This window comes from Ursus arctos, unplaced genomic scaffold, assembly GCF_023065955.2.
Source record: "Ursus arctos isolate Adak ecotype North America unplaced genomic scaffold, UrsArc2.0 scaffold_32, whole genome shotgun sequence".
In the NCBI taxonomy this organism is placed as follows: domain Eukaryota; kingdom Metazoa; phylum Chordata; class Mammalia; order Carnivora; family Ursidae; genus Ursus; species Ursus arctos.
In genome coordinates this window covers 5,847,512-5,862,438 of record NW_026623008.1, presented here as the reverse complement: position 1 = coordinate 5,862,438, position 14,927 = coordinate 5,847,512, and the positions used below count along the sequence as shown (strand labels likewise).

Sequence of the window (14,927 nt, the reverse complement as noted above, 5' to 3'; positions counted from 1 at the left end):
GAATCTTTATTAATATGGTATAATAATTTTTGCCATAGAGACTCTGAGAAAGCATGTGAGCAGATTGTTAGAATTGATAGGATAAACCAGCATGTTTGTTGGAAATCAGAGCAGTAGATATAACATTCAGCTCCATTTCCACACACAAGGGACGATTGTAAAATAAAATCTAAACACAGTTTCTAAATGCTTCCCTTCTCTTGACTAACTAGTACTAATTAAAAGTCAAATAGAATATCTTTTTTTTTTCCACCAAGTTTTTTTCTCTAGAGTTGCCTGAATGTTAAGTTTTCATTGCTGCTTTTGCTTTACAATTTGTTGTTAATAAATAAAACATTTTAAACATTTTTCTATTTCTGGTAAGTAAAAAACTCTTTAAAATAAAACCTAGGAACTTGAATATTATAGTTCTTACTTTACATTTGATAAACAAATTTTCAGCTCATGAAAAACTAAGTATGACAGTGGACAAAATGGTTTTTCAGTCAGTTTTTATGTAACAAACCTTTTTAATTTTAGAAAGACTCCATTAACGTAGTATATTCATTTCACCCTCTCAGGTCCCTTTTAATCTGTTCACAAATGTTAATCCTTCAACTGTTGTTCGCTAAGGGTAGAATCGGAGGAGAGAGTGAGGTCTGAGATCCGGAGACACTGTAGAAGTACTTGGGATCACAGGACTTTGAGGAAGGCCTAGCAGTAGAGGCCACAGAAGGAAGCACGTGGGTAGCCCGTGTGCAACTTGTGTGTGCATATCCCTGCAGGCAGCTAGGTGGCAAGGAAATGTGGCAGGAATGAGGTCTAGGCAGTTAGTCAGCAGCAGTAAGCAGACATCTAGTGATCAAGACAGCCATGGAGAAAACAAGGCCCAGGTCTTAGGGGCTTGGAAGTAGTGAGTAGAGCCACAGGTTGGTCCTCAGTAAGATAGGGCTTGCTCAATGGAAACAGAGCCCATTTCTAAAATTGGAACTTATGTTTAAATAGCACATTGGCTTACTTAATTACCAAACCACAAGGTTTCAGGGCTTCTCAATTTTCTCTGAGGAGAACTGACTTCATATTCTGAGGTTGGACTGAACTCAGAGTTGGGTGTTAAGTGATTCAGTCTGGGGGTTAGAGCACTGTGGAAGCAGGTAGCCCTCATTGCCAGTGATGTGTCTAGTCTCCAGATTCCATGAGGACTGATGATTGAAGACTAACTAGTACAAGTAGGTGTTTTTAATATATAGATAAATAGATACATACATACATACTTAAATTTTTAAATATTTTATGTATATAACTCAAGAGTTTTCTTACTACGTATAACTCCTGTATATATCTTTCACCCAGTTCACCAGTTAACATTTTGCAATATCTGCTTTATTAATTTATTCTTAGTGATTTTATTTTATGTATTATATATATTTTCAACTTTATTACAGATTTGCTTTATTATTTCTGTTTTTGCCGAGTTATTCTCTGTATTAACCATCTTTGCTTTATTGTTCTGTTTTCCTTCCCTGAACGATTTAGGAGTGAATTGCAGCATCAGGCTTCTTTCTCCATAGATATTTCAATGTGTATTTCTCAAGAACAAGGGACGTTCTCTTATATAATCATGATATGGTTAGCAAAATCAGGAAAGGTGACATTGATATGATACCATTTAATCGAATATAGTCCATATTTAAATTTTGCTAGTTTTTCTAATACTGACCTTCATAGTGATTTCTCCCCATGATCATGCATTGGCATTTAGTTGTTTGATTTAATACCCCTTGCTTCTGTTTGTTTTCACAACATTTTTCTTGGCTTTTTTTTCTTTCGTCTTGGCATTAACATTTTTTGAAGAGTTAGAAGCCAGTGTTGTCGAATATCCTTAGTTTGGGTTTGTTTGATGTTTCCTCATTTTCAGATTTAGGTTTTGTAAGTTCTGCCAGGGAATGACTATCTAAGTGTTATTTTGCCCTTCTCAGTGCTTCAGGTGTTTGTTGTTGTTGTTGTTGTTTTTGAGGTACAAAAGAGGAGATTTGGGTGGTTCCAGTAAAGATGATTTTGATACTGATCTTGCCCCTAAGGAGCTTATCATCTGTTAAGAGAGGTGAGACACCGCAGAAAAAGTTGACATGAGTTAGGGGGCAGCAAGAGGAGAATGAAGTTCTCTGAGGTTTCCCAGCTGTTCCCAGTAAGGAGGTCTCTCCAGAGAGGAGCCGGCCGGGAATGTGGGTGAATGGGTGAATTCTCCACACACCAGAGAAGAGAACTGCAGAGTGAGGTGAGCCCTGGGGTGTGCCACCACTGAGGAGAGACGGGACTAGGGATCTGCCCGGGTGGCATGCAGAGGGCAACTATGAGGTGAGTGTCAGGAAAGACGACCAAGAGGGTGTTGAAGGAGGCCACGGCCACCACGGGACCCAGTGTTCAGAGAAAAGGTCGTAGGGTTTTGATGGCTTGCCCTTAGTGTCACTCAGGGTATTTGGTGGGACCAAAATTATAGGTGACACTTCCTGAATTGCTATCATAATAACCATTTTTATGCTATGCTTCATGGAACAGCTCCTGTGGTTTCTCAGAATAATGATGAACTTATTAAATTATTATTTTATGTTGATTTCTCCAAGGGAACATTTTCCATGTGATTTGGTAGTTTTGAAAAAATGCACTTTTGAAGGAAATACTTTGATAGTCGTATTCGTGCTATTTGACTTCTAGGCAATTCAGTTGCTTTTGTTTTAGAGTCTTTTTCTTCAGACTGTTTCTGGTCTCGCACGTCTGGGGACATGTTATTTTATGTACCAATAGGGAAAGTGGTCTTCCAAGCTGTAGCTGCTTGCTTCAGTTGCTGGGTCAAAAGCAAAATTATTTAAGTGTATTTGGCATTTCTTGTGTTGTATAAATGACATTTTCAGTATGCTGAGAGTTTTCTAATCATAGTCTCAGAATTTAGTTTATTTGATAACAAAAACAGGAGCACTAAGGAAATGGAATGGATCCTGCATTTATTTTAGGAATCTCGAGGACACGGAGTACTCTCTTAAGCAGATCTTTAATTTCTTCACACTCTCTTACGTTTGTGGGAAACACAATTAGCGCTGCTCTTTCCTACTGTCTTGTCCTTTATACATTTTCGGGAGTTTCACGGTCTTATTTTTCTTTTTTAATTGTAACAAATTAATCACACATAGAATCATCTCTTAGTTGGCAAGTGGAAAACTATGCTTGTGTGTGCATCCCAAACGAGGCTATCTCATGTGGCTGACAGCCCACTTTGCCTTTTTGTTGGAGGAGGAGGCTATGGGGAGAGGCACAAAGTGTGTGTTTTTATTTTTATTTTATTTTATTTTATTTATTTATTTTTTTTTAAGTGTGTGTTTTTAGAGATTTTAGCAGAAAATGTCTTGGCTGATGCTGTGGACAGTGTAAGTACACAGCGCTCAGTAGGACTAGCATGGCACGGCCTTGCCGGTGTGGCTTTAGAAATCTTTTCTGATTAAATTTTAAATGAATTTAGCTTCACGGGCAGTGCTATAAAACATTGCCTAAATCTTTGAATCAGGAGATCTCAAATGAGAGTTTTAGATGCTCGAGTATTTGTGGCATAGTGTTCTTTGACCTCTTGATTTGAGCTTTCCCTCCCTTGTTAGTGTTAGAAGTACATTTTTCAAGCTAGACATGCCTGACTGGATTCATATCTCTTTGGGAAATGTTTTTATTTATTTTTTAGGCAATTTTAGAGCTTCTTATTTAAGAGAGAGTAAGCTCTTTGCATAGAATACAGTGTTCTTTAGATACTCTGTTTTCTGTACTGTCTACACTGCGTTTGTAGCTGTGACAATACCCAGAACTCCACAGCTTTGCCAGGATTGTTTGTGTGGCCTTTTCTCAAATGTTTACAAAGTTTGCAAAATGAAATTTGTGGGGTTGTTCACCTTAAGTAGCTACTACTATGTTTATAAATGTACTGTAGTTTCTGTTAATTAATCCTATATATGGTCATTCATATCTGTATCTTTTGATGTTATTCCTTCTTGAAGATCTTGCTGTTTAAAACCACATTTAAAAAAAAAGACAAAACTTGGCTGTTGTCTTGTCAGAGCAGGGCAGTTCTCTGAAGCCTCTCGATGGATGGTGTGGCTTGCCGAGTTCCCTAGCGTTGGCTGTCTCGGATCCCCTTTCTAAGGCCCCACTTCCCTGCACACTAGCTTGGTATGCAGGGAGAAGCTGCAGAGTCTGTTGGCTGGGCTTTATTTACGGAAACAGCAGGGTTGAGATTGATTGCGTTGAGAGACAGTGTATGGATGAGGGAGGGTCACAGCACATGCTCAGTCCTGTCAGTGTGAGGGGGAAGTTTCTGCGTTCTGCGTGAAGGCTTAGGTCATAGCACAAGCTCAGTGAAAGCTCTATGAGGTCTCTCAGACTGCATGTGCCTCCATTTTGAGTTGTTAGAGTAGAAAAGGGCAGAGTTTTAACAGTAAGTAGAGGTTCAGGGATACAGCTAGACTCACCAGAGCCTGTTAGTCATGGATGATCCATTCAGCCCCTGCAGGTAGGCTACCTTCCTCTGGCCGCACCGAAACAGTGATGGTTTTTGCTGCTCTTTCTCACTTCTGAAGATGTTTATGAATCATTTCATCATTCATAGTGCATGTTCCTAAGAGCCTTTAATTCAGCCCTGGCTGTCCATGTAGGTGGTGTTGCGAAGCGTGAAATCAGAGCTAAGAATGGGGTCTGCCCGGAGATGCATTAAGCAAATGGAGAACGTTGTGGATCCTGCTGTCCCTGTCCCTTTCCCCTTTCCCTTCCCCTTTTCTCTCCGGGTATAGCTTTCACCTGAGTCCTGCATGGATGCCTAGTGCTGAGCTTGTTTGCCTTCAGGCACCTGCAGAACAAACCTGCCGGCTGTTCTGTTGCTGTGTGGCTGGTAGGCGATTCCTGGGCCCAAGAGCAGCTCTGTTTGGATGTTTTAGGAAGGGTGGTAGGTGGGCAGCTATTGGTTGCTTTGAAGGTGGGTGGAACTTGTTTTGATTGAGAGCCTGTTTGCCAGAGCAAATTATATTTCTTGTGATCTGTTCTGAAGTCTGAAGACGAAGTGGTGTATACGTTTTGACATATGCAGGAAGTAGTTGTGGATCATGGTTGCAACCGTATCACCTTAAAATAGTTTTTTAAATAAAGAAATCAAAGGTTATGTCACATCATTTTCTGTTGTTTCAAAAAGAAACAGTCCATTCTTTTCAGAGTTTATGGGAAACGTCTTGACAATTAAGAAAAAAATTGTAAGCAGTGACACTTGTGATAGAAGTTAAGGTTCCAGGTATTTTGTTTGTTTTAGCAGAAGGTGGCATTTGTGGTGTATGTGTATTTTGTTTTGTGATTTGTACATTCTGTAGGAGAGGAGTAAAAAGAGGAGTTGATGCTTGAGAAGGTGGAGGCACTGGCCAGGCCAGGTTCTGTGCCCACTGCTTGATGTGTCCTGCACTAGTCTTTTCTGTGAGGGGGAGTTACCCTTTTTGTGTGTCCTGTTTGTAGCCAGGGCTCAGACAGATGGCTTTCACCGTGGTTAACATAGGGAGCCAATCATAATACTCAGGTTTAGGACACGTTCAGTTCTTACCCAAGTAGATGGTAAGTGAAGTTGGTGAATTGTATTAGTTGTATTTGTTGTTACTCTTTGTTTTCTCTCCCCTTTTTTCTTCTGATAAAAGTTGGAAAAATTTTTGAAGTGACACTTAAGTCTTGTCCACTCGTGAGGTTGGAAGGTGGAAGCATATGATGTGGAAGAATGTGCAGCGGAAAAGCGCCATAGGGTAGTGAGGAGACTCATGGGACATTGGTGATACACGGAGAGATTTTGAGCATAAGCTCTTCGTCATGTAATATGAATATGGAGCTGTGTGTGCTCACCTTTTGTCGGAGGAGGACCCTGATTTTGGTGGGAAGTTGTAAGGAAGGCTAATGGTGAATTCTAGCCACTTGACAATATTACTGAAGTATCATCTGGCTTCCAGCAGGTTCCGTTTGAGGATTGTGATTAAGGAGATGAATTATGCAGGGATAATTTAGGACTAGTGCATTTATTACTACTTTTAATCTTGTTTTCCATTGATTATGAGGGCTGTCTTCCCAATTACGATCACATTTATTTGAACATTGCATTTGGGGATTTGGGGCAGTTTTTCCCCATACCGTGTAGTGTTGCTTCTGGAACTTGTCTTAATTCACTCCATTTAGAATACTCTTCCTTTCTGCATTTCTCTTGTAAGTCTAAAATTACCGTCTCTCTGGACAAGAGCATCTGGGTCCAGAGGCACTTAGCACCCCAGACTTATTTCAGAAAATACTTGTTTGAGGGGCGCCTGCGTGGCTCAGTCTTTAAGCGTCTGCCTTCGGCTCAGGGCGTGATCCCAGAGTACTGGGATCGAGCCCCGCATCAGGCTCCTCCGCTGGGAGCCTGCTTCTTCCTCTCCCATTCCCCCTGCCCGTGTTCCCTCTCTCGCTGGCTGTCTCTATCTCTGGCAAATAAATAAATAAAATCTTCAAAAAGAAAAAGAAAAAAAAAAGAAAATCCTTGTCCGGACAATACTTGTCCGGAAAACACATGCAGACTGCCTTTCTTTTCTAGGGCCTTTACTTCAACTTTTTTTATATTTAGCAAACAAAGTGTGACTAGGAAGCTGTACTCATGAATCAACTATGGGCAGGTTCCTCTTACTGGTCTGGCTAGCTGGCCTGGCCTAATACAAATGTGTACTTGTGAGCTTGTATGCAGCCACCTGTTTAGATGCTGAGGACTTGTAGTTACCACTGCTGGCTGTTTAGAGTCAAATTTCTGTGTTTCAAATCAGGTAAAATAAGTCACAAGAGCTGTTCCTTGTGTACTGTGCATTTCTGTATTTTCCTGTCTTGGGAAAATATTTTTGGAATGTTATTTGTTGACCAGCCATCTCTTGCTTTGGGGCTTCTATGCTTGTCCGGTGGTGGTAGAGGTGAAGGAACAGCACATAGGAGGTTATTCTCTTGGTTGGTGAAGTTGTCCAGGGCCTGCACAGCTTGGACGTTAGAAAGATGCTTGTTAGTTTCATTTTGGCTTATCACTCCTCTCCTGTTATACCTCAGGCTATCAGGAAATATTGGTGAATATGGACAACTTATGTTTCCAGAAGAACATAAAAGTAAAAGTTCACCAAAATATTATCCTGTTATTAGCTTTTCTTCCCATTTTATTAGAATCTTGAATCAGAATCCAAGATTGAGGCTTACATTTAAAGGGTTCCTCTTATGTAAAATATAAATTTTTCAGAGCCTGTGAATCTGCTAATAACATAGCTCCATTTTTGACTATCCTAGGTTCTTGTCTGATGTGTTAGATTGGAAGACTCTGGTACACCTAAGACCTGATGTTTGCCATGTCTGTGATTCTCCAGTTGTTCATTGTTTCTGATCCTTTTTCCTTCTGAATTCATTTTTCATTTTCCCCTTTACTTTTTGGTCATTACTGAACTGATCTGTCTTTCCACCAGAGAAGCATTTATTCTAAAGCCATTAAAAAAAATGTCATCCAGAATGAGAGAGAAAATAGAAAGTATAGGCTAAAGGGAGATTTGAAATAATGAAATTCATGAATTTGTGTGCATTCATGAGTCTCCTCCCAAACTGATGATCATCTGTATTGAGCAATTTGTGATGGGGAGGATACAGGTTCCTGAACATATCTTTAAAGCAGATCTGAAAGAAAATGAACCTATTCTCATGTTGTATATTCTTGATACTTTGGGTCTAAGCTATAAGAAGAGCTCATTTTAATTCAATTGAGATAATTAGATATTATTTCTATCAAAGTTCTTTGCATTATACATTTATTTGTGACTATTTGATTATCTTCTAGGGTGTGGGCTACATCTGTGCTTTTGTAGCCCCAGTTTCTTTTAGAGTGCCTGCCAAATGGGCCTTCGGCATAAATGTGTTGAATAAATCAGTGACATTTATTGTAAGAGAAGAGACTAGATTTAAAGCTAGACGGTATGGTTCAAATGCCACCTAATTAGTGACGTTGGATGAGTTTCTTCGCTCTTCTGAATCTCAGTTTTCTCATGGGCCATATCTCCATGTGACCATATCTCCAATAAAATAAGTATGATTTCTCACAGTTGTTATAAAGATGGGGTGAAAACAGTATGAAACTGCTTGGCACTTAATTGCTCAGTGTATTGTTATTAATTCAAAGGCCAAGTCTACAGTCTCATATAAGTATGGTTATCTCAACAACATCTATAGTTTTTGGTCAGCCTATTTTTAAGACAGTGTGAGGAGTTGTGTTGGGAATTATGGTAATTAGATTAGTGACCAATATGTTTAACCACCATTTATTGATCTCCTTTCTTCCCTTGCCCTTTGTGTGTTTTATATTTTTCTTTATATTTCCTGGAAAAAAAAATTTTTTTAAGAAGCTTTACTTCCATGTCATGTAAAATGTTTGGTGTGTTCAGCATTAAGTGTTGTTCTTTTCTTACCTCTCTGATGGTGTGTGTGTGTGTGTGTGTTAATGCTGTGAAGGCTGCATCCTTCTTCCCTGCCCTCACCTCTTCCCTCTCCTCCCCCCATACTCATACCACCACAGTGAAGAGGCATAGGACGATGGTCATGTTTTTCATAGTATTTCCCAGAGAGTTCCTGTTGGGAACAAAGAGACATTCACACATGCATTGAAGACATACTTATAGCCCAGTGTCCCTCCTTTTCTGGGGATGCTACATTTCTGTTTTTATAAAGTTTGATTACAGTATGCAGAAAGCAATATTTTTGGTCAGGAGCTCGGCTTAATCTTCAAATATTGCTGCTTTATAAATTATTTCAATCACAGTGGGATTAAAATAATAAGTCTGTTTTCTAAAACATCATTTATGTATGTATAGCTTTGTGTTGGGTTGTGATTACCACTTTGAAATGAGATCCTTTCTCATATGTTGTTAAATTTTTTTTTTTTTTACCATTTTTCTACTGATGTTACAGACTTTGTACAGAGGCCACATTTACTGCAGCTTATTGTCAGCTTGAAAATTCTTCTTACTCCTCAGACAATGCCCTAAATTCTTAGTTCTGGACTCTGACTTCTATTTAGGGGGTACTCTGTGGAAGGAGAGCTACTTCTGTGGCCTGGACTCCTCCATAATTAACTCACTCTGACCCCTTGGAAGAGCACCTTTATCTCCTCAGGCCTTGGTTCCTTCTGTTAAGATAGAAGATTAGATCACATGGCCTCTAATGGACTTTCCATCAGAGAAAAGGTAGAATATGATGATTCGGGATTTTGAAGAGTTTCTGTCTTGACCTTTGCATTTGTGTATGAACTTGGAACATTAACTCTGTTGATGGGTTCTCTGTCTCTTTTGATAAATCAATATTCATTCAAAATATCCTTCCTGCTGGGCAGGAGGCTAGCCTTCTATCACAGATGACTTGATTTAATTTTGTACCGAGGTGCTTAGTTGCTATCTATGGCTAAACAATAGTTGAATTAAAATACTGGAGTCATTTATTCATTTAGAATATATTTAGTGAGTGCCAGTGGGCCCTCGGATATAACGGAGAGCTAAAAACAGACTTGCTCCCTTACCTGCATGGTGCTTTCTGTCTAAGGGCAGGACATTGAAGGAAATAATTACACAAAATAAATATAAAATCATGCAAAATAAATTAAAAAATCATGCCTGTGACAAGAGTTGAGGAGAGGTAGGTGGTGCTTTGGGAACTCCTGGTAGAGGAATTAACTCCTGTTGTCGTCTGTTGCCAGTACTTAGAGCTAATAATAGTAGCGGCTACGGTGCAGCAGGACGGTGCTGCTTCTCCCTGTAGATCATCTTTTATTTTTATAGCAACTTTGCTCGCCAGTCATTATGAATTTCATCTCATAGATGGGGAAACCAGCTCAGAGAGATTGAATTGTGTCCTCAAGATCACATTTAAGCTAATAAAGCGTTGGTACTAAAATTTTAACCCAGGTTCATTTGACCCTGAAGTCTGTGCTCTTCCCTTGCACTTGAGCGTCTAGACTGTGGTGTGTGCGACATCTCCTCCCTCCCAGTAGCGGCTGCCAGAGTCTTGGGACATCTGATAGGGTGTACAAAGCACCGTGATTTTAATCAGGTTTAGGGAATTGTTTTCTCTTAAAACAAATGTGAATATGTCATCAAATAAAATACAAAATTTACATGGGTTTTTAAGATACTGTGTCAGACTTGAAAGACATTTCAGACTGGTTAACGACTGCTTTGGCAGGGGGTTGCCTGGGTGGCTCAGTTGGTGGAGTGTCTGACTCTTGATTTCAACTCAGGTCATGATCTCGGGGTTGTGACATTAAGCTCCTCATCCGTCTGCTGATTCTCTCCCCTCCCACCACACTTTCTTTCTGTCTCTAAAATAAAGAAGTAAATCTTTAAAAAAAAATTAAGACTGCTTTGGCAATTGTGTTCATGCTGGGGAAATCTGAGAAACCCAGCATGCTATTCTAGATTTCCTTCTTATCATCCCAGTTTTCTCTCCTGCCCACAAGCCTTCTTAAAAAAGAGTGATTCTGGGGGCGCCTGGGTGGCTCAGTTGGTGAAGCGTCTGCCTTCGGCTCAGGTCGTGATCCCGGGGTCCTGAGATCAAGCCCTGCATCGAGCCCCGCATCGGGCTCCCTGCTCAGTCGGGAGTCTGCCCCTCCCCCTGCTCATGCTTACACGTGCTCGCTCTCTCTGAAATAAATAAAATCTTCAAAAAAAAAAAAAAAAAAAAGAAAGAAATTATTCCCCTTAAAAATAAATTTTAAAAAAGTGATTCTGATAAACTGCCTTTCAGTTTTCCTAAAATTTGTTGTATTTCGTTCTGGACCTGCAGTCCATTTCTGTGATTGCTTTCTGAATGAGCTAGTGAGTAGTAGAATTTCTAGTCTTCTTTGTGTTGATTTCATGTCAGTCTTCCTGCTCAACTGAACACCTTATGGAAAAGTTAAGAATTACCTCTTCTCTGAGCCTTGTGATCTGAAGGAAAGGTAAAGGAAGATTGCACAGTGATTGAATTCACATGTGACACCAGCCACAGAGAAGGGGGTCCAACTGGAGAGTTATGCAGTCCCAGCCTTTTGGGAATGGGCCACAGGCCATGCTGCTGTGGTGTTCTGGGCTTCAATGGGGGGGCCCAGGTCTGGGTTTAGGGTGAGAACTCATGCCATCTCCCTGTGACAGGCCTCTGTTCTGCCAGCTCATGTCTTCTCCCTGGACCCTGTGCTCTTGTCCCTCGTCTTCCCCTTAGACCCAAGTCCTTGTCGTAAGCAATTATCACACTCTTTTAGAGCTATTTGGGTGTCTTGAGTGAATGTTCTTCACAAACACTTGCCTCTCCCAGCCTGCATCTGGCCAGCCCGCTCTCTCATCTCCTTTGGGTGGATGCTTCTCCCTTTTTGATATTCAGTTACAGGCTTCCTGCCCCTTTCTGTCCATTCCCTGTTTACTTCTTAGACTAAAACGTTTCCATGGTAACAGGTTACTTTTCAAAGGGAACATCTTGTCATTTTATTTAATCCACTGCAGCTGAAGAGGACTGAAATATTAAGTTGTAGTTGCCATGGATACTGCTTTGTTACATGGATTTCTTTTGTATCAGATTTCACATACAATGACTTTCTTTCCCTTTCTTTCTTCTTTCTTTCTTTCTTTCTTTCTTTCTTTCTTTCTTTCTTTCTTTCTTTCTTTCTTTCTTTCTCTTTCAATACTCAAGGAATAAACACAATGACTTGCCATTATTGTTGTAATTTGGCTTCTGGGACTGTATTTTCATGGTCCAAAGCAAAGATTTATAGAATAATGGGGACTGAACCTCAGCTGTTTTGAAAAACATATATTATTTACATTAACCTCACAGAGAAATTCATCCTTGCAGATGAGGATGGTGACTTTTCTTTTTGTAGTATGATTCATAGGGATGTCTCAACAAGGATGACCTCAAACCAGAATCCTTAATAAATACAGGGAAAAAAGAATTTATGTGACTTGAGTTAGTTCCTTGAATGTACTTTCTCCTTAACTGTGGCATTCTTTCTTCTGTCACTTGTTCAGCTGTCTACAGTACATCTCATGGGACTCTTTTGGCCATTTAATCAGCTTTTCTCATGAGTAGCTTTCTTCTCTCCAGTCTGTCTGTAATACATCGTTCAGCCAACCAATTCTTTTGACTTTTTAAAAACTTTTAATTTTTTAGATTCACAATAAGTTGCAAGATACTACACACTGCTCCTATATACCCTTCACTCACTTCCCTCATAGTATAACATCAGAACGTGGATATGACATTAGTAAAATGTGTGTGTAGTCATTCAGTGTAGCTTTATGTAACCACTGCCATTGTCATGTTTGTTCTGTTACTATACAGACCTCTCGATCCCTCACCTCTCTGCCCATCCCCCATTCTAGCACCTGGCAACCACTAATCTGTTCTCTGTTTCTATAATTTTGTTATTTTGACAATGTTATATAAATTGGCTTTTAACGTTGAAAGTTTTTCTCCTTATATATATAACGATTATATATATATATATATATATATATATATAGTTCGTTTTTTTTTTTTATGAGAAAGGGAGAGAGAATGTGCACTTGCGAGGTAGAGGGCAGAGGGAGAAGGAGAGAGAGAATTAAGCAGGCTCCACACTCAGTGCAGAGCCTGATTTGGGGGTTAATCTCACGACCCTGAGATCACGACCTGAGGTGAAATCAAGAGTTGGACACTTAACTGACTGAGCCACCAGGGGCCCCTGTAGGTTTTCTCTTTTAACATGATTTTCAAACTAAAAAGAAACTCTTTCTGATAATCCTGTCTTTGTTGCTTGAAATGAAGATAAGGATATATTCTCATACTTGCTCTATTTGTAGTTATGTAATTTTGGTTCAGTAACTTAATCTCTCTGCCATACAGGAGCTCTGACTTTGGAGTCAACCAGACTTGAGTTTGAATCCTGGTTTTTCCTTTCCACTTGTTAGCTGTGTAATCTTGGGCAGTTTCATAACTCTCATCTCCAGTTTCCTTATCTGGATAAGTAATAATAGCACCTTCCTTATAGGGTCATCCTTAAGATTAGATAAGAAGATATGTGGAATTTGCTTAAAGTGCCTGGTACATAGTAAATATTCACTGTATATGTTTCTTTATTAATATTAAAATTAGTACTGTCATTATTTAATGATATCTATAAAGTGGAGATACTGCTTCATAGGGTTGTCAAGGGAATAATGAAATAATGCATACCTGGCACAAATAGTACTTAGTAAGTGATAACTAGTAGTATTATTTTGCTGGTGTTTGTCATGCAACCGCAGATACCTAAACTTAGGATAATGTAGGTGAAAACCCTGAGGCAAAGATGAGAGTATACATATATTTGTCCTGCACTATCCTGGGACATGACTTCCGTCTTTGTTTTCTTATTTTATATGTAGTATCCTTTATCCCACCTCGCTGGGATTTACACCGTCGTTGGTCTGGATTTTCCTTCCTTAATTGATGGCCATCCTGTTTTTGCCCAGACTTACTGTATTAAGCAACACTGTACGTCAAGCAGAAGCCTCTTCAGTAGCTGTGTTATTTCACACATAAGATAGAATAGGATCTGTATTTCTGTGACTGTCACTATTAATGCTCTCATTAATATCAAGATATGAATTAGATGAATTAATACATAAAAATGAGACTGTAGAGCACCTAGAATAGTAGAAAGTACTTACATGCTAACTGTCATCGTTACTAATTGAAGGATAAACCTGGTATCCAATATTTTCCATCTAACTTACGCATGAAATTACAAAAACCATGTCTGGGTAGAAGGACCCATTGAAAGGCCAAGACAGACTAATGGATTTTTAATGTAAAAGAGGCCATAAAGATCATAGATGAGGTTTTAGATTCACATTGTGTAAAAACCTTTAAGAAATGACCACTTTGTTGAATTTTTGGGGTAGTCTCAAAAATAATATCCGTAATTGCCAAGAAGACTATTGAAATATTCTTTCTGTTTCCAATTATTATCTTTGTGGGACCAGGTTTTCTTCATATGCTCTAACTAAAATAACATACTGCTGGGCACCTGGATGGTTCAGTAGGTTAAGCGTCCAACTCTTGAGATTTCAGCACAGGTCATGATCTCCGGGGTTGTGGGATCAAGCCCCACGTCAGGCACTGCGCTCAGTGAGGAGTCTGCTTGAGATTCTCTCTTCCCTCTCCCTCTTCCCCTCCATCTGCTTGCACTGTCTCTGTCTCTCACTCAAATAAATAAATAAAATCTTAAAAAATAAAGTAACTTATTGCAACAGATTGAATGTAGAAGCAGATATGAGAATCTGGCTATCTTCTATTAAGTCCTGTATTAGATTTGCAAAAGTAAAACAGTGTCTCTGTTTTCACTAAGTTTTTTTCTGGTTTAAATACAATTACTTTTCATAAAAATAAGTTATACATGTTAATATATCATAGCTTATTGTTATTAAAAAAAGTTTTTTTGAAATTTCTCAAAAATATAACCTCCTTAGAATGCTCAGTAATTTAAAGACTGTAAAGAATTTCCGAGACCAAAAGTTTGGGAATTGCTGTGTTAAGTAAAAGGAAATATGTATTGGTCAGCACGTGATTATTAAGAGTGTTTTTCACAAGCTGTTGATATTGCATTTAAATAATAATTCCTGGTGATTTTTGTCAAGTTTTACAACTTGGTAATCTAAAAGTATTCATGCTACCAAGGAACTTTAAATTTGTCCTGAATGCATAATAATGCCAGGCAGGTCCGTATTAGATTCTGGGGGACACACAAGATGGGTATCAGTTCCTATACTCTAGAAGTGTGTAGTCCCATAGTGGGTGGGGTGGTAGGAAATGTCCAAATGAGTCTTAACAGAGCGTCGTCCTCTGTTAGGGCGGTTTGG

General features: G+C 39.3%; 1 protein-coding gene across 10 annotated transcripts in view; it reads left to right on the top strand.

Annotated features, from left to right (window-relative positions):
• Positions 1-14,927, top strand: part of RERE (arginine-glutamic acid dipeptide repeats) — a 409,522-nt gene that overhangs the window by 264,634 nt on the left and 129,961 nt on the right. Inside the window, exon 1 of one of the 10 annotated variants that reach the window (XM_057305332.1) lies at positions 1,408-4,528. The exons of 8 other annotated variants lie outside the window; for them this stretch is intronic. In XM_057305332.1, coding sequence (XP_057161315.1) covers positions 4,503-4,528 — 26 coding nt within the window. In that variant the 5' untranslated portion in view covers positions 1,408-4,502. Of the gene's footprint in view, positions 1-1,407; positions 4,529-14,927 lie in introns of those variants that run through there. One more of the 10 variants, XM_048221924.2, reaches the window with a different exon arrangement.